This window comes from Hippocampus guttulatus, chromosome 12 (assembly GCF_054856545.1).
Source record: "Hippocampus guttulatus isolate MCC_2025c chromosome 12, RoL_Hgut_1.0, whole genome shotgun sequence".
In the NCBI taxonomy this organism is placed as follows: domain Eukaryota; kingdom Metazoa; phylum Chordata; class Actinopteri; order Syngnathiformes; family Syngnathidae; genus Hippocampus; species Hippocampus guttulatus.
The window spans coordinates 17,414,964-17,439,170 of NC_141272.1; the positions used below are offsets into that span (position 1 = coordinate 17,414,964).

The 24,207-nt window shown below is 41.3% G+C and overlaps 1 protein-coding gene across 1 annotated transcript; it reads left to right on the plus strand.

The window, feature by feature from the left end:
• Nucleotides 1-2,743: 2,743 nt before the first annotated feature.
• nlrx1 (NLR family member X1) lies at nucleotides 2,744-23,828 on the plus strand. The gene is made up of 12 exons (XM_086126113.1): nucleotides 2,744-2,854; nucleotides 3,193-3,259; nucleotides 4,798-4,910; nucleotides 6,557-6,947; nucleotides 8,727-8,958; nucleotides 10,328-11,495; nucleotides 14,278-14,461; nucleotides 15,460-15,555; nucleotides 16,861-16,947; nucleotides 18,810-19,061; nucleotides 19,688-19,898; nucleotides 22,343-23,828. Exons 2-12 carry the CDS (start codon nucleotides 3,204-3,206, stop codon nucleotides 22,478-22,480), a joined length of 2,928 nt encoding a protein of 975 aa, XP_085982239.1. The 5' UTR covers nucleotides 2,744-2,854; nucleotides 3,193-3,203; the 3' UTR covers nucleotides 22,481-23,828.
• The last annotated feature ends 379 nt before the right edge of the window (nucleotides 23,829-24,207 follow it).

Below are 24,207 nucleotides of genomic sequence, written 5' to 3' on the forward strand. Positions count from 1 at the left end.
AATTGTGGGATTCGCGTTCGAGCGGAGTATTCTGCAAGTGTTTAACTTGTTAAAGATTGCCAAATCTTGTCTGCCAATGCCAGTTTGTATTTTGCTGCTGTCAATGAATTTTGTTTTAAGGTTCAGTTGCCAGACTGGTGTGTTTATTACAAATATGGCTCCAGGATTTTTGTTTTCCCTCACAATCATAAAGGGTTGCTTTACCAATACTGAGAAAAAGATTCATAAATATAGTTTTAAAATATGATTTAAAATGCTGGAAGGGCTAAACTGGGGATACAGCATCCCACGAGCTCTGGTGTAGCTCCGTCCTTGATTTAGTGATGAGTTCGTAGCATACGGCAGTTAGACCATAAGGTCAAAGTGTGGCAAGGAAACAGAGGTCATTAAGCTGATTCCTTTAGCGGTTGAGTCATGTGTTTTAGTGGAGGCAGCATGTCAGTGGTGCAGCATCTCACTCACTGTGAAAGAATGAGTCTTGTCATCATTTGAGGCACCCTCAGGGCAGAGAGATGTTGCTGGCCTCAGTTTTCCAACCAGTATTTCTCTTATCTGTTGATTTCTGCCCAGCTCCCATGATATGAAAATCATCACATATCAAACTATTAGCCAAAGTACAGTGTGCTATAAGATATAAAGATTTCAGGCGCATAGGATTCACATCATCATGAATCGTACGACATCATTTACAAAAATCTATGGATGACAAATTGGATCCACTCCACTTTGCATATGAAATACACTGTGGGCCAGATGATGCAGTCACTGTGCTCACCCATATTGTAACCAAACATCTGGGTCAATCAAATAACTATGCAAGAGTTATCTTTCTAGATTTTGCATTGGCCTTCAATACGTTTCAACTGAGCATTTCAACCCATATTTGATTCACTGGTATGCATCTTTTCTCATCAAAAGAGTACAGCTGGTCAGGGTAAATAAAATCCTTTCCTCTGCAATCACAACCAATGTCCCCTCCGCCCCCTCCCAGGACTGTGTGAGTTCAACTACATGCTTCACCAAATACACAGATAATTGCTGCTCATCCTCAAATATCCATCCATCCATTTTCCGAACCGCTTGATCCTCACTAGGGTCGCGTGGGGTGCTGGAGCCTATCCCAGCCGTCTTCGGGCAGTAGGCGGGGGACACCCTGAATCAGTTGCCAGCCAATCGCAGGGCACACAGAGACGAACAACCATCCACGCCCACACTTGTTTGTTTGTTTTGTTTTGTTTGTTTATTGAACATAAAACAGATATACAGTAATAATTTGACAGAAACTCACACCTAGGGACAATTTAGAGCGTCCAATCAACCTGCTATGCATGTTTTTGGAATGTGGGAGGAAACCGGAGCACCCGGAGAAAACCCACGCAGGCCCGGGGAGAACATGCAAACTCCACACAGGGAGGCCGGAGCTGGAATCGAACCCGGTACCTCTGCACTGTGAAGCCGACGTGCTAACCACTGGACTACCAGGCCGCCATCCTCAAATAACCAATTTGTAATAAAGTATTCAGATTATACCATTTTGATAACAGTGCAGAATAACTCCCCGAATCAACAGGGAGTGGACATGGTTGTGACATTGAGTCAATGCTCTGGAAATCCACACCCCAAAAAACAGAGGAAGTGGTTTTCAACACCAAACCTTCTCTTAATCTATAGTTCCCAAAGTCATTCATAATTTTTGTATAAAATAGGTGGAGTCATTCAAATATTTGGGAGTTATGATTGACTCAACATTATCATGGAAACCTCACACTGACTTCATCTGCGAAAAGATAAAACAATGAATATATATTTTCTCCATCGCCTCAAGTCATTTGGGGCCACAAAGCAGGTACTGTCATCCTTCTATTTTTCCATCATCTTCAGTGTGCTGCAATACTGTTCGGCTGCCTCACAGTCATTGCACAATCTGGACTGAGACACCTGCTTAAAATCTGGAGCAAGATTGCAGTCCACAACCTCTGGATAAACTGTTCGAAGCAACCTATCATAACAGCACCATGCGTTTGGGTAAGAATATCATCTCAGACCTCAGGCATGCCCTAAACAATGAATATGTGCTCTTACGAAATGGGCATGGGTACTGTGTGGCTCGCTGAGATCTAACTCCCACGAGAATAGACAATCTTCGTTTAAATGTTGATGTTTATAAATGGTGTTTATAAATGGAGTGCTTGCATATGGCGATGCTGCTGTTTTCATGCAAGATTAATTTCAGATCTTGTATCTGACAATAAAGTGCTGGTATCTATCTATCTATCTATCTATCTATCTATCTATCTATCTATCTATCTATCTATCTATCTATCAGCACTGTATGTACTCAACTGTATTTTAGAGCATTCAAAACAACCACCGCTGTATACAGAGCAAAAAAAAAAAAAGCATGGAGAATTAAAAAAAAAAAAAAAGAATAAATAGATAAGCGCCCGCCGTGACCCTTGTGAGGATAAAGCGGTTCAGAAAATGGATGGATGGATAAATATATAAATAAACAAACAAATAAATACAGCTGTACCGTTTTAAATCAGTGTACTGTCTGGGAGCAACAGCATCTTGTGTAAACTGTAAAAATCATGTTTCTTCCTTCAAAATAAATCAAAGTGTAAAGTTCGCAGTCATTAAAGTTTGTCGACGTTCAATTTTATTTTGAAGCAGCTCTTGCGGACGCAGCGTGAAGCACTTCCTTCTAGGGAAGCGAATGACGTTTAATGACACATTTTTATGAGTTCATTCGACTCAAGCAGGACAACTGAGATGGAGGAAAACTATTAAATGAATGACATCTAATCAACGACAGCGACTGGTTAGTGCTCTGTTGCAGACAATAAAGAGGACGGTAAGACATTGGTATATACAATATATACGAGCTGTCGCTCGATTTTACTATTTACTGTGTATACAGTATACCCGTTTAAATTGACAGCTGTTAATGTAAACACGGTGAAGAAGAAGGTCATTTACACGTGACCTTATTGCAACTGCGGTTTCAGAGGTTAGCAGCCGTAGGGTGTAAAGAAATGCGTCTCGTATAACGGATGGAATCGACCGCGGGGAAACCGTCGGAAGACGTGAGGATTAACTAGTGTATTCGGAACCAGTGTACAATACAATTCGGGATAAAATGATCTTTTCGTTGATTAATATAGCTGTGTCTTTTATTGTTTTCCCATACAGCTAAAACCCGCATGCAGTTTCCGCTGGCATTGTCGCAAACCAGAAGGATGAACTCCTCGCTCCCGCGGTAAGTTTGAATAGAGTAGAACTTCAACAAGTGTATTATTCTACTTTTCACTGAGTTGTGAATCTCCATCTCTTCTTTGACAAGCGAAACACTGTCAGAACATGAATTATGAAAAGTTTGGAAAGTCCCGGATTCGTAGTCAGGTGGTCAGTTTTATATTTAAAAATAGCCGGAATTAAAAATCGAACCATTTGATTTTGCTTGACAGAGCTTACACAGAAGTGAGCGTACGTAAATTTACTTTTCAAAATGAAACGTGTGTATGCACTCACCTTTAACCTTGACGTGTTGTGTGCGTTATTGGCAAGAGGCAGGTAGACCTATTGTCCCTTTTAGCCATTTTGTTTCAACAGCCAGAACAGAGATGCGCATGTCACATTTTTACAGTATGAGTTCTGTAGTCACCAGTATGAGTTCTGTAGTCACCACCGTGTTTTCCTCTTTGCCATCACTTATGCCATCTGTCTTTGAAAAAAAAAACCCGCAAAAGGCCAAAGAAAAAATTAAAAGGTTTTGGAGTCTCAACCCTCAGAATGTCATGGAAGCACCTCCCCTGGTGCTCATTTTAATGAGAATTTTCCTCTTGTGGATCATACACAAGTCCAGCCCATATTGTTTTCATGAGTGTACAGACCTGTCTGACTTCACCAGAACTGCAAGCGTGTAAGCAATGTGACAGCTGTCTCGAAGGTGATGTTTTAAGTGCGTGTTAATGAATAGGCCTGGTTTATGTGGGACTTAGATGAACTGCTGGTATCTGACAGAATAAAAAGGCGATGGTATGCGTTATATCAATGAGAGTTGTCATGATTATAGAAAAAGACAGCGTATGACTTAAAGAGCAGCCTGGAAGAGGTTTTAGTTCAAATAAAGGGTGGTAATTTGGTGTGCTCTCTTAAATCCAACAGTCAATGCCTCAGGTATGTTAATAATACCTGTTTCAACCTGCAAGAAGGACATTGGCAGCTGTTTTCTGCTCTTAAAACATTATGTGAAGCAGGCACGTGGCACAAACGTTGATGGGACCGGTGCTCAACGCAAAAAAAGGACCCCCAAAATTATTAACAGCAGCATTAATAGTTGTCATTTCCGTTAACCTCAAATAAATGGCCATCTGATATCAAAAGTCTTTTGGGTGGAATTGATGGAGAGTTTAACCCTTTCATGCACCAATAATGATAACCTGTAAACTGATAACATGATAGGCCGTCCTCTGTAGTAACCGCTGTCCCTGAAAGGGTTAAAAATAAATATTTCAAGTATTTATGAATATGAAGAAAAAAATTTGGCTCTTGGCAAAGAGCATATTTTTCTCCTCCGGGGCAAAACGACTGATGCTAGAACACCACAAGGGGTCTATCTGTGCATGTGCCTGATGTGAAACATAATCCTACTGAATCAGACTTACTGTCAAGACCATGATGTGTCAAGCGATGAAAGTGACACTTCTGGTTTGTGGGAGTGGAGCGTCCTATAAAGTGTATGAACAATGATTTCCTGCTGAACTGACCAGAATTATGTGGCTGTGTTTTTCTCAGACATTTGAGTCACCTTTTCGTATTTTGGAAGTGGAAGAGAAGAGCGGATGTTTGTCTATTCCCAGGTGCTGCATTTTACTGCAGGAAAGTCTGCTCCACTACAGTAGAAGCAGGTGAACAACTCATTCTGTCTTTTCTTGAGCAGCATCTAAAAGTATTGTAACAGTAAAGCTAAAGCTTATTTTTTGCTTTCGACTGAAAACATTTGGGTTTGATATAATTAAAAGAAAAAAATGTATGAGGCAAGATGGGGATGTTTCATCTTGTACTTACATCTGGATTGCCTGCTCCAGTACATTTTAGAAGACCTTTTTAGACAGCTTTTTTTAATTTCAAACCCACTGTTGTCTTGTGAGCTTAAAATATTGCCACACTACTGACAGGTGTTATTTTTTTTTTGGTGCTGTTGTATTCAGGTGTGTCGTGTTACATAAAAAAAATAAATAGTGCTGAAGGTTTCCACTCAATTTCAGGTTAAAGTTTTGCCTGTGGAGACGACATTTATACGAGTTAGAGGTGAGCGCAACATGAAAACCAGAGAGCTGCGCAAGAGTGGAAAAAAATACGCAGTTCAGTTGTGAAGCTGAGAAAAGACACATATGATCAAACAAAGCCATGAGCCCGGGGGTCGGCAACACGCGGCTCCTGAGCCGCATGCGGCTCTTTAGCGACATCTAGTGGCTCCCTGGAGCTTTATAAAAATTGTTTGAAAATGGAAAAAGATTTTGATAGTCGGCTAATGTAGCTCAAATAGATATAGATACATGTTGCAGCTCCGAAAAAGGAGAGCTGTGGTGCTGTTTTTTTTAAACGTACACTTTATTTATGCTTTTAACAGTCGACAAATACAGACACGTCTGCGTCCGACTCCGTGCCTTCTCTCTTCTCATTCAACTCGAGAGGCATTCAAAGACAGCCTCAGAAAAACGGAAATTAATGATGACTTCACTGACACTAAGAAAAGCGAAAATAATGCACCAAAACAAAATATCAAGCGAGGAAATTACAAAATAAATTCTATGGGTGCGTTTGTGAACACGCAACAAAGGAATGAATAACAAACAATTCTGAGACAGTCCAGTCTCCTACATACATACAGCCTGTGTTTCCTTCATTGTAAGTTTTATCGAAGGCTTTTATTTTTTTGCGGCTCCAGACATATTTGTTGGGGGTTTTTTTGTCCTATATGGCTCTTTCGAGATTTTGGGTTGCCGACCCCTGCATTAGCCAAACAGTGCTCTTTGCGATTGCAACCATTTAACTCGTCCTGGAGAAGAAAGAAACCACTGATGTCGAGTGTCGAAGTAACAGTCATCAGATGGGTGGAAATGTACACATACAGATGTAAACAATTCTGTGAGAAAGTTTCATCGACTGATGAGGCAAAGCTTAACCGTTATACCACTGTGATGGAAAGGCTAAAACTTTGAGAAAGCTGTAGGTTGTGTGTCGGATCCGGATGTACATTCCTGGACATGCTGAAGTTGAACTGTTGATATCTTGCCTCATAGTCAAACCCAAATGTTTCAGTCGCCAGCAAAAATAAAGCTGTTCAAATACTTTTGGAGGTGAATTACCCTGTATACCGATACCCTTATAAGACACTTCAATTATTACACCAGCACATTTTATTGTGATCCAGTAAAAAAGCCGTGTTAAAAAATGATAGATTAATGCTGTGTTTTGACTCAACGATTTGACCATGTTTACCAATATAGATTTAGCTTTCAATTAGATTGCATTTTAATTTTTTGGCTAGATGCGACTGAAATCCACAAGAGGAAGCTGTTCCTATGGTTCAGCCATCTTCCCCAGGAAGAGAAGCAGTTTGGAGGCTACTTTAGCCCAGAGACAATGCACGTGGACCCGCTGATTCTGGAGAGGAAGCCAGAGGAAAGAGCGGGGCTCCTCAGCTCCCCCCTGAAAATCCAGGAATCTTCCGCCTCTTCTCTGACAGTCGAGCAGCTTTTTGAAATGAATGGAGACCAGTGTGAGGAACGAGGATTAAACGTGCTGCTGTACGGCGCAGTCGGAACAGGTAAAAGCACAATTGTGCGGAAGATGGTGCTGGATTGGTGTGCCGGGACCACGCTGACTGACTTCAAACTGCTGATTCCCTTTTCTTGTGAGGATCTTGGCGAGCTGACAAAGTAAGACATTTTTGTATTGTGGGTAAATGTGCTTGTGTGTGTTCTCTCTGGGTACAAGTTAGGTTCTGAGAAGGCTCTAGTGGTCAAGTTGTCCGTATATGCGTCTCTTTGCGTCAACCCTTTAATATTACTGATGACCAGTCTAGGGAGTCCCCCGCCTTTCACTCTCGACCAGGGTTCACCGAGCCTTTTGAAACTGAGAGACTTCCTGGGTATCGATGCATTTGAAAGTTACTAGTTTGATACACACTTTTTAAATAACATTATTATTGTGTGTTATTATTAATAAGTACGGTCGTGATATTCATTGATGCAAAAACAAAAATCACAATACTTTTTCACCATAATTAGGAATCAGATCAATATCAATATGGGAGACTTTTTTTTTAAAATACACTATATTTAAAGCTTAGCCAGTGTTTCCATTTTCAAATAATCACTTCCAAAATATTCCCGGAAAATCACAATGTCCCCTCATTGGCGAGATATTCTTCAAAGAGTCCAGCCGGCCACTCATGTGGTCCATGGGGTCTGCCTGGTGTCTGCGAGCACCACATTGGTGACCAGCTGCTCTAGACAAACCGGGATTTGCTGTTGCTCCTGTGGAGGGGAGCTGTCCATTCGTTATGGCCCTCCTTGGACACAGGTTCTTTTATTTCTCCGTAAGGCGGAATAAAGACCCAACACCACGTTGTCTTTTCCAGCAGTTTATCACAACACCATATGAATCGATTCGGGCTTCTCAGAGTTTCAGATAACATCCGAAAAAAGCCTAGAACAAACATAGTCATGGGATTATATAGAGACAATATGATAATGAGTGGCGGGGAGATCCGCCTCCATGCAAATCCCGGAAACAAAGGAACGAATATGACATCTGACCCGGTGTGGCTAGCAAAGTTGGGAGTGGTGGGGTGAGACCGAACCACCACCACCCACCATTGTCTTCGGTCTGAGCTTCAATGCGATGGCAAACAACACAGATACTTGAGATAACAGTTCCTCACTTGATGTCCCCTGAGGGGCCCTAAAATGGTGGGGGCTAAGGGGCACTAAACAGTGATTGTGATCACAGTCGGCAGGACATACCTTCAGGTGCATACCACATTCTTTCTTTTGAGCGTTTGAACAGGTCCAACTAACAGTGTGGGGCAAAAAACCCGCAGTGAGCAATAAATTCCTTAACACTCCTCTGTGACCCTGAATCAGATGAGCAGTACTGAGAATGCGTATGTCAAAGAACAATTTCAATTGCTTTCACACGACAAGGAAAGAAAGTAAAGTAGTGGCAGGCCAATGGGCCTGAAGGAATATTTACAGTCAAGCCTGCCTCAAAAACCACCCACACATGAGTATTTTGCGGTAAACAGTATTTTCAATGGCAAAATGTTTCCAGAAAGAGACAGAAGTTTCATTTACACACTTATAAGAACATAAGTCATGAAACATTTTCAAAACCGAGGTTTGAGGAAACGATTCAACAAGAATGTTTAGATTTAGGTCAGGCCAGTGCTGCATGAAATCATTATTTGCTGCATTAGTTCAGTACTGTGATGTTGCAAGGATCCACGTACTCTCCATCCGAGGCCGATGACGATTTGTTGTCCTGGTTGACGTACGGGAGGATGTACAGTATGTCCATGCAGATCTCCACTTTCGCACCACCTCTGTATTTTTTTGGTCACTCCATCACAGCTTGAATTCTCCCATCCCATTTGAAAAAGTTCTTATCAAATGTATTTTGTTTTGATTTTGGTATTTGTGATTTATTTTGACCAGGGTTGCATCCTTGAGAGACCTTGTCAGTAGGAAGTACCTCCACTTGAAAAAAAACCCTCTACTGAGTGGGGAGGGCAACCAGGCCAAAGATGTTCTCTTCTTATTCAATGGGATGGAAAAAATGAAACTTGACTTCCGGATTGGATCCACAGAGCTTTGCAGTGACCCAAATGAGTCACTGCCCGCTGGTGCAGTGGTGGTCAACCTTCTCCGCAAGTATCTTCTCCCTGAGGTAAAACAACCAAGATGGAGCTTGCTTAGAAATTGGACGTTCTTCTTTTGTGGAAATATCTTTGTTGTCATGATCTGAAGTGTACAGACTAATTCATATTGAGTGATCAAATGTGAGTGACTTGCTTGTACTAGATCTCGTCCTGGAAGCAAACTTTCACCTCATGTGACTATCATGAAGGTTTGATCACAGGAGTTCTGTGCAAAATTCTGAATTTCAGAATTCGGTTCGATTGAATGATGAATTTGAATTAGCTCCACCTCACAGGATGTTGGCTTGAATGTGAATTACAGGGAGTGGCCCACATATCGGGGAGAAAGAATGGAATATACACAAATGGAAGTACAGAGACTGCCAAATTTCCTTAATGTTGGAAAGCTTAGCAATATAGCTTTCAAAATAAAACTTTTTACATTTGTAATGATTTTTTTTGTAAAAATCTGAGTAGGCTTTTAATGTTAATAAAAAAACATTTGTTACACTTTACCATTTTCTCGAATTCAGAATCATGCACATAAAGCCCTGACACTAATATTTGTATGAAATTCATGGTGTAAATAGGCTTATATACTGTGCTGTAACACTTAATTGTGAAATACACATAATTTTGCGTAATGAATTTCATGGGATTCCAAGTCGACTTCCTGCAATTTAAATTTCATTTGCAATCCTGGTTCCAATTTGCTCAATTCCAATTTAAGAATTGAATTGGAATTTAATGATCATTTTCAGGGCGGCCCGGTGATCCAGTGGTTAGCTCGTCTACCTCACAGTGCGGAGGTACCGGACCGGGTTCAATTCCAGCCCCGGCCTCCCTGTGTGGAGTTTGCATGTTCGCCCCGGGTCCACGTGGGTTTTCTCCGGGTACTCCGGTTTTCTCCCACATTCCAAAAACATGCATGGCAGGCTGATTGAACACTCCAAATTGTCCCTCGGTGTGAGTGTGAGCGCGGATGCTTGTTTGTCTCTGTGTGCCCTGTGATTGGCTGGCAACCGGTTCAGGGTGTCCCCCGCCTACTGCCTGAAGACAGCTGGGATAGGCTCCAGCACCCCCCGCGAGCCTTGTGAGGATAAAAATGATCAGAAAATGGATGGATGGATGGATGGATGGTAATTTTCATTTGATTTCTGAATTTCGTACAGCCGTGGTAGACACCAAAGGTGAATTTGCTACATTCATGAACATGAATATAAATATCAGATACTTCCTGGCTCACCATTCTCTAGGCCTGTGCTTTTTTTATATGCTTGCAAAGAGTGCAGATAATTTTATAGTGCATTCAAAAACCTCCAGGACTTCCTGTGTGACTCAGTATCGTTTTGTCACTGATTGTGATGTTTGATCATCTGTTACTGACATGTTTCTCAGGCCAGTATTTTGGTGACCACCAGACTGTCCGCCTTGGATCGCATCCCATCGAAATACGTGAGTCGCTACGCACAGATTTGTGGCTTCAACGACCCAAACCGTCAGCGTGCCTACTTCACCAGCCGCCTCCTGCAGCAGAGCGGGGAACTTGCGCAGGCACATGACGCTCAAGCTCTCGTACAGCTGCTCTACCTCAATCTCCAAAGGGAGAGCCAGCTGGCCGCAGCCTGCTTTCTGCCTTCTTACTGCTGGCTCACATGCGCCACCTTGCACTTCCTGCATTTCACCGACGCCATGGCACCCATCCGGACGCTGACCGGCATATACACCAGTTTCCTCAGGCTCAACTTTGGAGGGGAGGTACTGGGCAAAGCTGCTGCGGCAAGCGGACCCGGTCAGGATCTCCAAAGTTCTCTGATGTTGTACGTCGTCCGCACCGTCGGCAAGCTGGCCTACGAAGGCGTGACATACAAACGCACCTCGTTCTCAGCGGAGGAGCTGGAACAGTGGATCGGAGGAACGACCAAGACGGATGAGGAGCTACGCCAGCTGGCTGTTTTCAGAACTGATGTGCTCGACTTTTTTCTGGCTCCCTGTGTTGAAAGTTGCAAGCATTTACCCACGGAACTCTGTGAGCATGATGAGAGGCGATATGTATTTGCCGTTCCGGCCATGCAGGAGTACCTGGCGGCACTCTATGTGGTCCTAGGCGAGAATAAATCGGCTCTGGAGAAGCTGACCAAGCAGGTGTCTGTGGCCATTGGTCAAGCGAGCGAAGACGTGAGTGCCATTGTCAATATCTTTTCCAAGTTCATCCCACTCCGAATCTTTGCCGTCTTCAACTTGCTCAAGCTTTTTCCGAAGCTTTATGAGAAAATCAGCACTCGAAATAAGGGCAACATTGCACGGACGATGGCCGCCGAGCTCTTCCGCAAGGAAGACAGCTACAATGAGGACGTTCTGGATCAAGTCGAGCAAAGCCTCTTGGGAGTGCATGGTCCACCATTAAAACAACAGAGTGAGGGTCCGCCTTTTGAACTCTATCCCATCTTCATGGGTGGACTCTTGCATTATGGCAACCGAGTGCTCCTTCAGCAACTCGGATGCAGCATCCAGAGTGCCACTGTGGCCCAGATCACCCGAGCTCTTCGCAAATACCTTGTTAGAGGTGAGTAACACCTTTCCTATGTTCTGGACTACTACTACTACCTCCATGTCATGCATGCAAAATATGTATTGCAGGAGCCGATTATTCATGTTTCTTCTGCTGGCACAAATCCCTTCAGGACTAATCATGTTTTGAAGGCTTAATCTGTAAATTGAAGGGTTTAATGGCAAGTAAGCAGCATGACGAGATTTTCCATAAATGACAGTCTGAGAAATGGAATGGCTACGACAGCACATAACAAATTTGGAAAATTGGAGGTTGGATTCCGGAGAAATTGAGATTTTGTGTGGGGGTGGGGACTGCCTTTTGGGCGAACGTTTCTGTGTGATAGCCGATTGAAATTAAATTTGGTCACAAAAATGTCCTCAAATTACACTAACATAGTAGAATTTCATTATTTCTTAACCCCTTGACTCTTTGGATTTGTCTGCTTCTTGGGGAACCCTTTCTCCAATTGTCAGACAAGTTTCAGCTAAAAACATCCTCAAATGGGCTTCTGCGGGATAAAATTCCGAGGGGTTCTCCAAATCAATGTATCAAAATTATTTTGATATTTCAAACAGAATTGCTAGCTCTAAAAAAACTCCACTTATGCAGGGCAGATGGAGCATTCATTTGTTAAAAGAGCAATGTGAGCAGTCGAATCACTTGTTTCATTTCGTAATGAATATTTTTTTTTCCTAAATGTATTTATTGATGTAGGATTTTAGAGCCGTTTAAAGTGTATATTCCATTTTTCCCCCACTCAGATTGCAACCACGTTGCTACATTAACGCGGTTCACACGAACACTCTCAGGGGTCAAGGAATTCTCATATCTAAAAGAAAATGTTTGCATCGTCAGTCCTGTAGTTTCAGATTGGGGTTCCAACGAAGTTGGATTTTTTTAATCCATAAACTGCAAAAGCAGTAGATTTGGGTCTCTGTCTGAAATAGAGTAGTGACAGCAAAGTACTTGCCCACAGTATCCCATTACAGCCAAATTCATGTCACGTGAGGAGCGCAATTTGGACCCAGTGTTACATTCGGGACCGAACCCAATGTTTTTGGATTCCAAAATGCAGGCTCAGACAAAGTGTGATTACAAAAAATGTATTAAATAAAATCGCACTGAAAAAGTATACATTTAAATCGTTAGTCACAAAGTGCCAGGAAAAACAACGTATAAACAAAAAGATCTTGCAAAAGGTAATGTACTAAAGCTTATCGAGAATACACAAATAAAATGACAAAGTCCAAACACATGTAACCAAAATGAAGAACAAATAACTGCATGACAAAAATACTTATGAAACAAGGAACTAAAACAAGAGCGACTATGACCAAGATCACAACACTTGAAACAATACAGCGAGCAAGGTCAATAATCCGAAAAGGAGAAGCAGAAGTCAAAGTCCTTAAATACAAGGCTCAGCTTAATGAGGAAACTAGGCTCAGGTACACCTGTTGGAGGTAAACGCCCTTCACGCCAGATGGAGCTGGAATACAATCAAGACAAAACATGACACCCAGAAGCAGACAGGAAACACAAGTGACGAAATAAAAGTCGTTATCTTCAAAAAAATCAAAGTAAATAAACAGAGCAGGTCTGGACACAGCAGGGCATAGAAGGCTTAACACTCTGACATCATGTAACTGAGTAACTCAAGTTTATATATAGAAAAACAAGCCCAGCCCTGTGTGACCAAATAAAGGACCGAAGTCCTGCAGGATCTCTCCTGCGGGACTTCGGTCCTTTATTTGGGCTGAGGATGAGGGACCAAGAGGCCCAGGAATGTTCCTCAGGGCCGTATCCCTCCCATAGAACGAAATAATGAAAACCCCAACCACAGCGACGTACATCCAAAATCTTGCGGACAGTGTGGGCAGGGTGACCATCAATGACCAGTGACGAAGGAGGGGGCTCGGAAGGAGGGCTGAGGGGGCTTCAGGAGAGAGACATGAAAAGTGTGGTGGACTTGGAGGGAGGCTGGGAGCTTATGGATGGCGCAAGGGTGAATGACCCTCTCAACTTCAAAAGTCCCAATGGGGGCTAGCTCACGGGAATCATTCTGTCGAGCAGAGGTGTCAAACTCAGGGCTCGGGGGCCAGATCTGGCCCACCCACATCATTTTATGTGGCCCGCGACAGCAGCTCAAACATGTCAACTTCCATGGTCCTTTCTAAAATGTCTACCAAAATGTTAAATTCTCATTTGTAATAAATAAGAGTTGTATTCAAAGCATAATTCTTGTAAACACTCACGATAGTAACTTAAACAATAGTTGAATCAACAGTTATTCTTCACATCTTTATATGGTTTCAGTAATAGCAGCCCTCCAAGTGAAACGCTAACTAAAATATGCCCCGCGCCAAAAATGAGTTTGTGCTGGAGCCCAATATTAATATAGAATTAATATTAACACTGTTGTGATGATCTTTGCCAACTTAAATACACACAAAAGAACCAGCATTGTTGGTAGTATGTAGTCATACTGTTGGGGAAAAAAGACATTTAGAGAGAAAAAATGCATTGAAAAATGTTTGATTATGGAAGCAGAAGACACATTTTTTAACAGAGTTTTTTTTCCCCTTTTTTTCATTCTTAATCGGTCTAACTCTGTCAAACTATATAAACAATTATAAATACCTTTCATTTGTGTGTATGTAGGCAAACTATAGCCTACAGCCGTGGACATTTAACCCACCGTAGATTGTGTGTGCAATCAGTTGAGCGATTAGTCGCCATGAAAATGTTAAACTAACAAATTGAATCTTTGCTGCTTTTTTCTTTTTAATGCTAGAAATCAACAAGCCACAGCCACCAGAGGAGTTGATGGATCTGTTGGTCCTTCTGTACGAGTTTCAAAATCCCAGACTGACTGCAGAGGTCCTGGCTTCAATCAGAACCATCCGCCTCCACAACATACGCATGACCTCACTTAAGTGCTTTGTGTTGAGTTCTGTGCTCTCTTGTGCCCCTCCAAGGTAAGCCGGGAGTTGTGTTTTTACTCCCAACTGCATCGTCTTCCAAAATATTTGGCATATACAATTTTTGCTCATTTTCATCACGACTCCATGCACTTTATGTGTAACAAATTACCCCTGTTTTCCGCACTATAAGGCACACCTAAAAGCATTCGATTTTCTCAAAACCCAACAGTGCACCCTATAATCCAATCGGCTGAATATTAAGAGATTGTAACTCTTTTGACATTCCCCATTGAGTTGTTTCCCTGTTAGTCTTCCTGTGTCATCTAGTGGTGATTATTAGCAGGAACCAATTGTAACCTAAAAAGGGTTCTGCCCAACACTAATTGACATATGCATTCGCCAACACACACTCAAACAGACAGCTACTTTGTGAGCTCTGCGCAGCCATTATGAAACGAAGCTAATACCAAAAGCATAGTTAACTACTGACTAAACGAAGGAAGGAGACAAGCAAGATTTCAAAGAATATTTAGCCCCTTGTGGATGTGAGCATACAAGGTTTGAGTGCCTTTTTGTCGAATCAATTGTTTTCGTAACTTTTGTCTTTCATTTATTGTTTGGTAATATCATTTGTATTTTTATTTTTCATGTACGTACAGTATTTGTGACCAGCTGTCATTGTTACAGCTGCAGCGGTTTTGAAGGCTCTCTATAAATAAAGCTGTATTGTATTGTATTCCCTTTAGCACCATCTCAAGGATACATAGCGCAGCCACTATTGTAGTAGCTTCTATGTGCCTTAAAATGCGGTGCGCCCTATGTATGAAAACAATCTTAAAATAAGACATTCATTGAAGCTGCGATTTATAATCTGAAGCGCCTTATAGTGCAAAAAATACGGTATTCCAATTAAATCTGACGCTTATCTTTCTGAAAGTTTTTTGTTTGTTTGTTTTTTTAGATTTGGCAGGTGGGCTAAATATTGTGACTGTATGAAGGACGAGGATATAATAATAAGTTTTAAAATAAATACCATTGTTGTCTTGTCGTAGTTATCAACTGGAAGAGTTGGACCTCTCTTCCTGTCTTCTAACTCAGGACATGCTTCGCATGTTGTCGCCTGCCTTCCGACACACTCGGAATCTCAAGTGAGAGAAACTCTGAAACGTTTCTACTTTTCTGTTGTTTGCAGTCAAGATCTTGATGCATTTCACTGACTGGGAATGGTGTGATTTGTATTGATTTCATTTTTGGGGGGTGATGCGCACTAACTAATGAACTAATGTTTTTGTTCATGTTCTGTTTCTTCACATATTAATCTCAGTAACCTGGATGATGATCTAAAAATAATAATAAAAGACAAGATGTTAAACTAAGAACTATACATTTTGATTAAACATTGATCTTGACAACATCACTTAGTCCTTCACAAGTACCGTATTGGCCCGAATATAAGACGGTGTGTTTTTGCATTGAAATAAGACTGAAAAAATGGGGGTCGTCTTATATTCGGGGTCTAGACATTATACCCATTCACGACGCTAGATGGCATCATATATCATTGAAGCGAATGCTGAACTTCTGACTCCCCAGGCCAAAGTGAACCCCTGTCACGAAGAATAAAAATAAAAATAGCGGTACCACGAAGAAGAAAAATGAAAACTAGCGGTAAGAAAGAAAAGAAAAGAAAATTATAGAGGAGATAACAGGAAATGGAGAAACGTAGTGACAATCTGGAGAAAAGTGGGTCGAGGATCAGCCAGGTTAACCGGCAGCTGAGGAGAAGTTATGATGTAATTTACATTTCAAAAACCAGAAGCCATTCATTTACGAATGTGATTGCACTTTAGTTTACATATTTAAATGGTCAGATATTAAGATTTGAATGAGGCAAAGTAACATGCTTTTTCTCTCAAATATATTGTTATAATCATTTGTTTCAGATGTACTGTAATTATTTTCTGTTTAAAGTTAATTTGGTGTTCAAAAAGTCTTTTTTCAAACTTGAGTTTTGAAAAAGAGGGGGTCGTCTAATAATCAGGGCCGTCTTATATTCGGGCCAATACGGTACTCTAGGAACTCTTAATAAAGACCCCTACTAATTATTCACTGACCAAACTTGACCAAACAGTATTCTGCATGATCAGTCATTCTTTAAACTCACGTTTCCTGTTACGCTGTGTCACATATTTCGTCATCACCGGAAACTGGTCGCGACAGTGGACATGTTACTGCTAAGGACTAAAAGTAAAGACAGACAAAGTCATTGTTGATCTGGATTTCTAGGTTTTGTTTGTCACGTAAAAACCTATTTTGTCCTTATTTTTGAACAACTACAAAGATGAGCACTATCTGGGTTACGACTTGACTTGTGATGATGCTCGCAAAGCAGTCAGCATGGATATGCTGTGTTTGTTGTGATTTTTGCCCCTGCCTGTCTTTGTTGTCCTCAGTCTGCAGTTTAATAGCCTTGGCCCCGACTCCTGCATCTTCCTGAGAGATCTGCTTCTGGATTCCAAAAGTTGTGTTAGAGTGCTACAGTAAGACAACCCTTCAACACATTTCTTGTCTCTTGACTAAATGTGTCAAGTTGCTGAAATCCATCAGTTAATCATGCGACAAGATGGACAATCTCTCAATTTATGTTTTATGCACATTTTTAGCAGGAGAGTAGAAAATGCCAAATGCTGCATGTTTTTCAAGAATTAAATCTTTATTCCAAGTGAAAAATGTGTACTCAAGACCGATGGCAATTCAAGTTTTGGGGTGGCGGAAGGTAAAGATAACTTTTTCCAAACAAGCTAAACCTTTAAAACATCAGGGTTAGTGAGCTTTGTATTAGCAAGACCTAGGAGCTGCTTCACGGGAACATTTTGAGACCATATTCCGCAGAGTAAAATCCCATTCGTATTCCTCAGCATGTTTGACTTTCTCAATCAGACCTTAATAGGGTGGACTTTTCCTCCGACTACACACTATTTGTACGATCCTTTACAGAATATAAGTACAGTATTGAATGCTTGACAATGAGTGGTAAGTGTGATGAGGACAAGCAGTACAGAAAACAGATTGATGGAAAAAGTACTTTATTTTCCGCACCTAAAAACATTCCATTTTCTCAAAAGCCGACGGTGCACCTTATAATCCGATGCGCTTTATATATGGATCAATATTCTGATTTCTTGCACGTAGTATTTTCAATGTTCTGTGAAGCGCTTTGTTACAGTTGTAGCAGTTGTGAAAGCGCTACATAAATAAAGCTGTATTATGTTGTATTGTATTCCCTTTAGCGTAGCTCCATCTAGAACAGGGGTCCCCAACCGCCGGTCCGCGCGGCATTTGGTACCGGGCCGCACAATAAGAACTTACATTAATTCCGTTGTATTTATTTTGGAATATGAAATACATTTTATTTTGAAAAATTACCAGATTCTCCGTTACATCCGTCTGTGTCACTCTTGACGCACGTTAAACCACGCTTCTGCGTCACGTGACTGATTACGCTAAAAACAAAATGCCGGAGCTTGCTAAATGAGTAAAATAAACTGCTGGAGATCGCAGATGACGGCGGCCTTAAAAGTACGTTCGAGACAACAACTATGCTGGCGTTCTGGATTCAAGTTATGGCTGAATACTCTGAGATCGCCACAATAGCACTGTTGCTATTTCCGACATGCTACCTGTGTGAGGCGGAGGTTTTGTGCAGCAACGGTGACTAAAACAAAATTACAAGTAGACTCAACATAAAGCACACACTTCAGGTGTCATTGGCTCCGATTACCCCGAGATGGGACCCTGATTCAGCATTGTGGTGAGTTGACATTTTCATGCACTTTGAATTTGCGTTGTATCGTATTTTGAAGGCATTAAACATTACCATAGCAATCAGAGTGTTGCGGCGAGATTAGACGCTACTCGTGTTGATTTTTATCTCTCGAAAACACCACAATGTTCATGCAACTCTTACCATATTATTTTGTAGTATTTATCTGCCACACCTTAAATGCCGGTCCGTGAAAACATTGTCTGACATAAACCGGTCCCTGGGGCAAAAAAGGTAGGGGACCCCTGATCTAGATGCATAACACAACCTCAGCCATTATTGTAGCTTCTATTCCATGCACCTTATATGTGGTGCGCCCTAGATATGAAAACTGTTTTAAAATAGGCCATTCATTGAAAGTGCGCCTTCTACTCCGAAGCGCCTTATAGTGCCGAAAATACGGTACATGAAGTTTATCATCGTGACTTGTGCATCTGATCATATTAGATGTTGGATCGCAAAATTGGTTCCCTAGTCAGTATCATAATCTGTCATCATGACATCAGTGTCTTAATTTGTCCCCATGACCATGAATTGAATAGCATCCATGTCTGACTCTCTCCCTGTCTGTACTTATAGACTTTGTGACAACCCACTGCTAGACTCTGGAGCCTGCCTTCTTCTGGAAGCCCTTCCGGAGAACCAGTCCTTGAGGCATCTGTCCCTCATGCACACGGGCCTAGGGGATAAAGGGGCCCTCGAGCTGGCTGAGAAACTTCAGCAGCACACTGGACTCCAGGAGCTCAACGTTGCCTATAACAATATCGGAGACAACGCAGCTCTGGCCCTAGTGGATGTGTGCAGGGAACATCCCAGCATTCACACTGTGCAGTAAGAGTCGGTCCAGCAGCGGTGTCTAATTCTGCCCTTAGTTCAAACAGTACGAACATACTGTACCTTTACCTTTACTAACCATCATGTTGAATGCACTATTTGCAGTCATTGTGAAACATGTCTGCATCTGTGAAAGTGTGGTAGTTACTGAGTCAATATCATAGGATAGTTTAGCTTGTAGAATTACACACTCAAAACATTTGGATCCCCCCCCCACCCCCCCAAAAAAAAGCGTCAAAAAAGGAATAACACAACTGTTTGGGCTATTCTTTTAACCCAATAAGTTTGGTCAAATGAATAACCCACAAAACAGCTTGCTTTTTTTTTTTTTTGCCTTGTTTGGTGCAAAAATGAGTTGTCGGAGGTTTGTGCAAAACAACCCGATTATTTATAGGCTGCTTTGCAGGTTATTCAACGCAAAAAGTTGACTCACGTTGAGTTATTTTGGACCCAATTGTCTTTCAAATGTAGCTAAGCTATACTAAACAGATGGCTCCACAGATAGACATCATATTGATCAGGGTAGGTGAAAAATATGGTTAGGAGTCATCATTTTATTCCAAAATAAGCAATAGCGTTCTTTTACTGTTTGGTTAAAACTCTGTTTTTGTCTGTTTGTGTAGTTTGTACCTAAACCCTCTGAGTGATGTTGGCAAGCAGTCCTTGTATGTCCGCGGCATTCCCAAGCGCCACAACGGCAGTGGGCAGCGAGTCAGGGTGCTGGCCGCTGTCACTGAAGGTTCTGACCTCTCAGAGGACTGGCACCCCATTCTCAGTGTGATTCGTGAGAACATATCCTCCTGGGACAGGGAGCGAGTTAAACAGCAGCTTAAGGTAAACTCCCACGACAAATATACAGGTACTGTTGAGCAAGGAATTGTGGATTAACTGACTTTTTCCTTTCATTGTCATGATACAACTTTTTTTTTTTTTTGCCATCCCCTTTGGCCCACAGTGAGACTAATGTGTTCCATTCCCCATTCCACATCCAACTCCTGCTCTCACCTACAAAATGCACCGACAAAAATATGACAATGTCAATCGGTCATTCCTAAGAATAGTTGCGGCAAGGTGCAGTGTCACTATTACAGTTGTTCTAGTCAAAACCCTTCTGTAAAAATGCAAAATATATACAATATGTATTTACGAAGGCGGCCCGGTGGTCGACTGATTAGAGCGTCGGCCTCACAGTGCAGAGGTGTAGGGTTCAATTCCGACTGCGGCCTTCCTGCGTGGAGTTTGCATGTTCTCCCTGTGCCTATGTGGGTTTTCTCCGGGTACTCCGGTTTCCTCCCACATTCCCAAAACATGCATGGCAGATTGATGGAACACTCTAAATTGCAACCGGTTCGAGGTGTACCCAAAGACCGCTGGGATAGGCTCCAGCACACCCCGCGACTCTTGTGAGGTTAAACAGATGAGAAAATTGATTGATGGATGGGTGGATTTATGAATCTATATTTACTTTTATTTTTTTAGAAAGGGAGAGTGCCTTGGTAGGTTCATATAACATCTTAAGACAAAGAAATGATAAAAAATGATTACTTTAAAATTAAGTATTCTTGATATGAAAATATTCAAGTCGGTGTGACTTGTCCATAAAACTGTACTTTTTTGTATTCTGAAAACGTGTACTGAGTGACAGAATGAAGCACACTTCCAAATGATCATCAGTCATGTCATCATCAAGTTTGAACGTAAGAATCTTAATTTAGGAAAAGGTGACTCACACAAAGACGTGGGGTCGAGAAATGCCATCAATAAAGTAGCACTTTTCCTTTGTAAGTTCCGTGAGCCCTGGACTTGACCTCAAAGTCATTCTCAGTTGAGAATATCAAAATTGCATGAATCACTCCAGAGGAGTTCAGATGAAACAATGTTGCAATCGATGCAAGTAAATGACAACGTCAGTTTTTTCCTAAAAACAGTTGCATGGGAATGTAGCCACCGGCTCCAATAAAGCAACGTGGATTTTAGCTTTTTCCTCCTTTCTCCGTTCAAGCTCAATTTTCGGATGGAAGTCCGCGTTGTAACTTTAGTAGCCGGCAGATTCCGACCGATGTTTTACTTCCTTCACATAGCGCATGAAAATGATTTGGTTGAACCGCCATCATGCATGTGTAACAAAATCTTGTGAGACTGAAAATTTGTGATAAAAGATGAGATGGATACCGCAAATGTGAATGTGGAGTTTTAACTCCCGGTCACAGGCAGAAATATCCACCCGAACGTCTCTGCCGCAATTGTGGTCATCATCACAGTTAAGAGTAAACAACTTGGTGTTCTTCCAATTTTCGCTGTCCAGCAGTCAAGGTATTATGTTCAAAAGCACCACACATGACATTGGCTCACCTGTCTTCAGCTCCCTGCATTAGCTCCTGACACATGTCATCAAAGATCTTTGTTGGCTTTATTTAGCGTTGTTCAGAGTGCTTGCAGAAATGTTCAAGGCACTGACTCAATGACTCATGAAATAAGGCCAGGGGATCCAGACAAACTTTTTTTAAACTTGAAGCACAGTGACTCTGAACCTGGCATTTTAAAGGAGCAAGTAAAAAATGTGAAATACTTGAAACATTCCTTTCAACGATTTTCACGATATCACTGATAAATGGGTTTGAGGCAGAACAAGTGATATCAACAGAAAAAATGTAAAGTGTAAACAATGCGGTGGGACAAGATTTGATCTTTTTTTAAAAATTAATCATTAACAGAGGTTTTAATGATGGCAACAGATGTTGAAATGCGCCAATTTAACCCTTTCGGGGACAGCGGTTACTAGAGTGGAAAGCTATTTACATCCTGTTTCTCGTATATTAATTCATCTTAATGTCACAGTTGTGCATCAAGCACTACAAGTGGACTGTTGTGTGTTGCCACCCATTGCCATTATTTTTTTTCATGCCTAAAGACTAAATAAATAAAAATAATTGAGAAAAAAAATCGGTATTATTTGTGCATGAAAGTGTTAACATCCTGCTTCTAAAGACGAACAAATAACAGGTTGACCGGGCACCACAGATGGCTACACATCTAAATCAAACAGACCAATCACCTGTTTCAGTACATCTGCATTTGTAAATTTAAACTTGCACAGGAAGTCAACAATGTCATGAAGTCCTCCTGTAGCAGTCCAAAGTATTCAAACTTATTGCCTGTAAGCACCCTGTCACATTATTGTTAGCAAAGTAATTACATTTATGAGCTAAGATTGCTGTTTGATAAGGTGACGTAACTTTGTTTGTCACTGGCAGTCATGCGGCCCCTCTCCTGTGCAGGTGTTCCTCAGGGATCTGGAATGGGGACGGCAACAGCAGCAGAGCCTCTGGAAAAAGCTTCATTTCCGAAGGGTGGAGAAAGGCATCCGTCAAACGCTACGAATGTTGGAGAAAGACACGCCGCCACCATCTGCATGAGCCAATAAGTAACTGGAATACTGTACACCCAGTCAGTCATTTTTTTAAGTCATCACTATAGGTGGAGTCCTCCAGATGGGCGTGAGAGTGTGTCATCACTATTTCGTAATCACACACACACACCTGGAAGACTAAAAAAACCTTACTGAGCAAAATGTGTGTGGAAAAAAACAACAGACATTTACTCTACCACTGTTCAAAAGATGGAAGAGAAATATTCATACATCACCAAAGCAAAGGAAAATATTCCTGAAAATACTTCTCAATGGTTGGTTGAATCATTGACTTAAGGTCCATTCTGGCAAATGGTTTTGTCTTTTCGTAAAGAGTTCCTTAACATGCATGAACGCATTTAAAAAGGCTTCCATTCCAGAAGTTGATTTGATCAATGATTTGCTCTTCCAACCTTTACCACAGATCCAAAAAATAATAATTACGCTGAATGTGTTGCTCGTGTGACAGCTGCAGGAAGCCGGCTGTGAGATTGAGGAAGTGAAACATACGGTAACGCAGAAACAAACAAAAAGGATTTATATAGTATGGAGTCAGGAGTCGCATGGTCCAGTGTTAATGATTAGATCAACATATTGAGAAAGCGATTTTGCTTTCAGCTGTTCTTCACTGTGAATATAAAGACAAGATCAAACACATATAGCACTTCCTGGACGCCGAAATAAATCATTTTAACGTGAAAATAGAAATCAGGATTGTTGTGTCACTAAGATAATGTTTGGTGCTCAAAGCAGAAGCAAGATAGTTTTCCAAAGTACATTCTGTTAATAAATAATTTTTAAACTTGTAAAGATGCGTCATTGTGTGGATTAGCCATCACATAGAAAGAATGTTTCCCCTGTCCTTTGGTATTTTGGAGGACCATTGCATTATTGTTTTGGGGCCACAAGTTTGTTTTTAATTTGTTGATTTTAGGGTTTTTTTTTCTTTCTCTGTCTGTGTGTGTGTGTGTGTGTGTGTGTGTGTGTCTGTGTGTCTGTGTCTGTGTGAGGAGAGCGAGACTACATTTTTTTTGTTTATGTACTGCCAACATATTTCTGACACGTATATTTGTACTTGAAAAAGATTGCTTAACAATGGTGCAATGCCGTCTTATTTATTTGCATTAAATTTTTTATGATAGGATATGTCGTCAAATAACAGTGTTGTGAAGTGTGACCTCTGCTCTCTTCGAAAAAACAAACAATTGTCTCTCTGTAGAATTTCAATTCACACCATTTATGATAAATCTTATGCCATGAAGAATTTTGCCTTTGATTTTGTAAGAATCTCACGCATATATTTGAATCTATCTAACAGTTCATCTTCAATAAAGATTTTTTTTTCTTTTGCTTGCCATCGCTTTCTCAATTGAATCAGTATTGAATGCAAAATAGATAAATCGTAACCACCTGGCAGAATGCGGAAGCCTTCAGTCCTTCAAAGGGGAAATCAACCCCCATATTGACTTTCCAAGAAAATGTTCAATGCAGCCCCACTAAACTTAACGTGGCATTCAGATTAATATTTCACTTGTGGAATATGAGTTAAGCAGAAAAATCTATCCGTTTTTGTCCATCTCAAGGGACGGCCATTTTGGGTTGACTTCCCCTTTAATGCGGAGTTGCCACAGGGTTGAAGTCAGGGCTCTGTGGGCTCACGTCAAATTCTTCCGCACTGGAACCGACCATCCCCTTGTCGCCTTCCTTTGAACACTGGAGAAAGTCATATTTTGT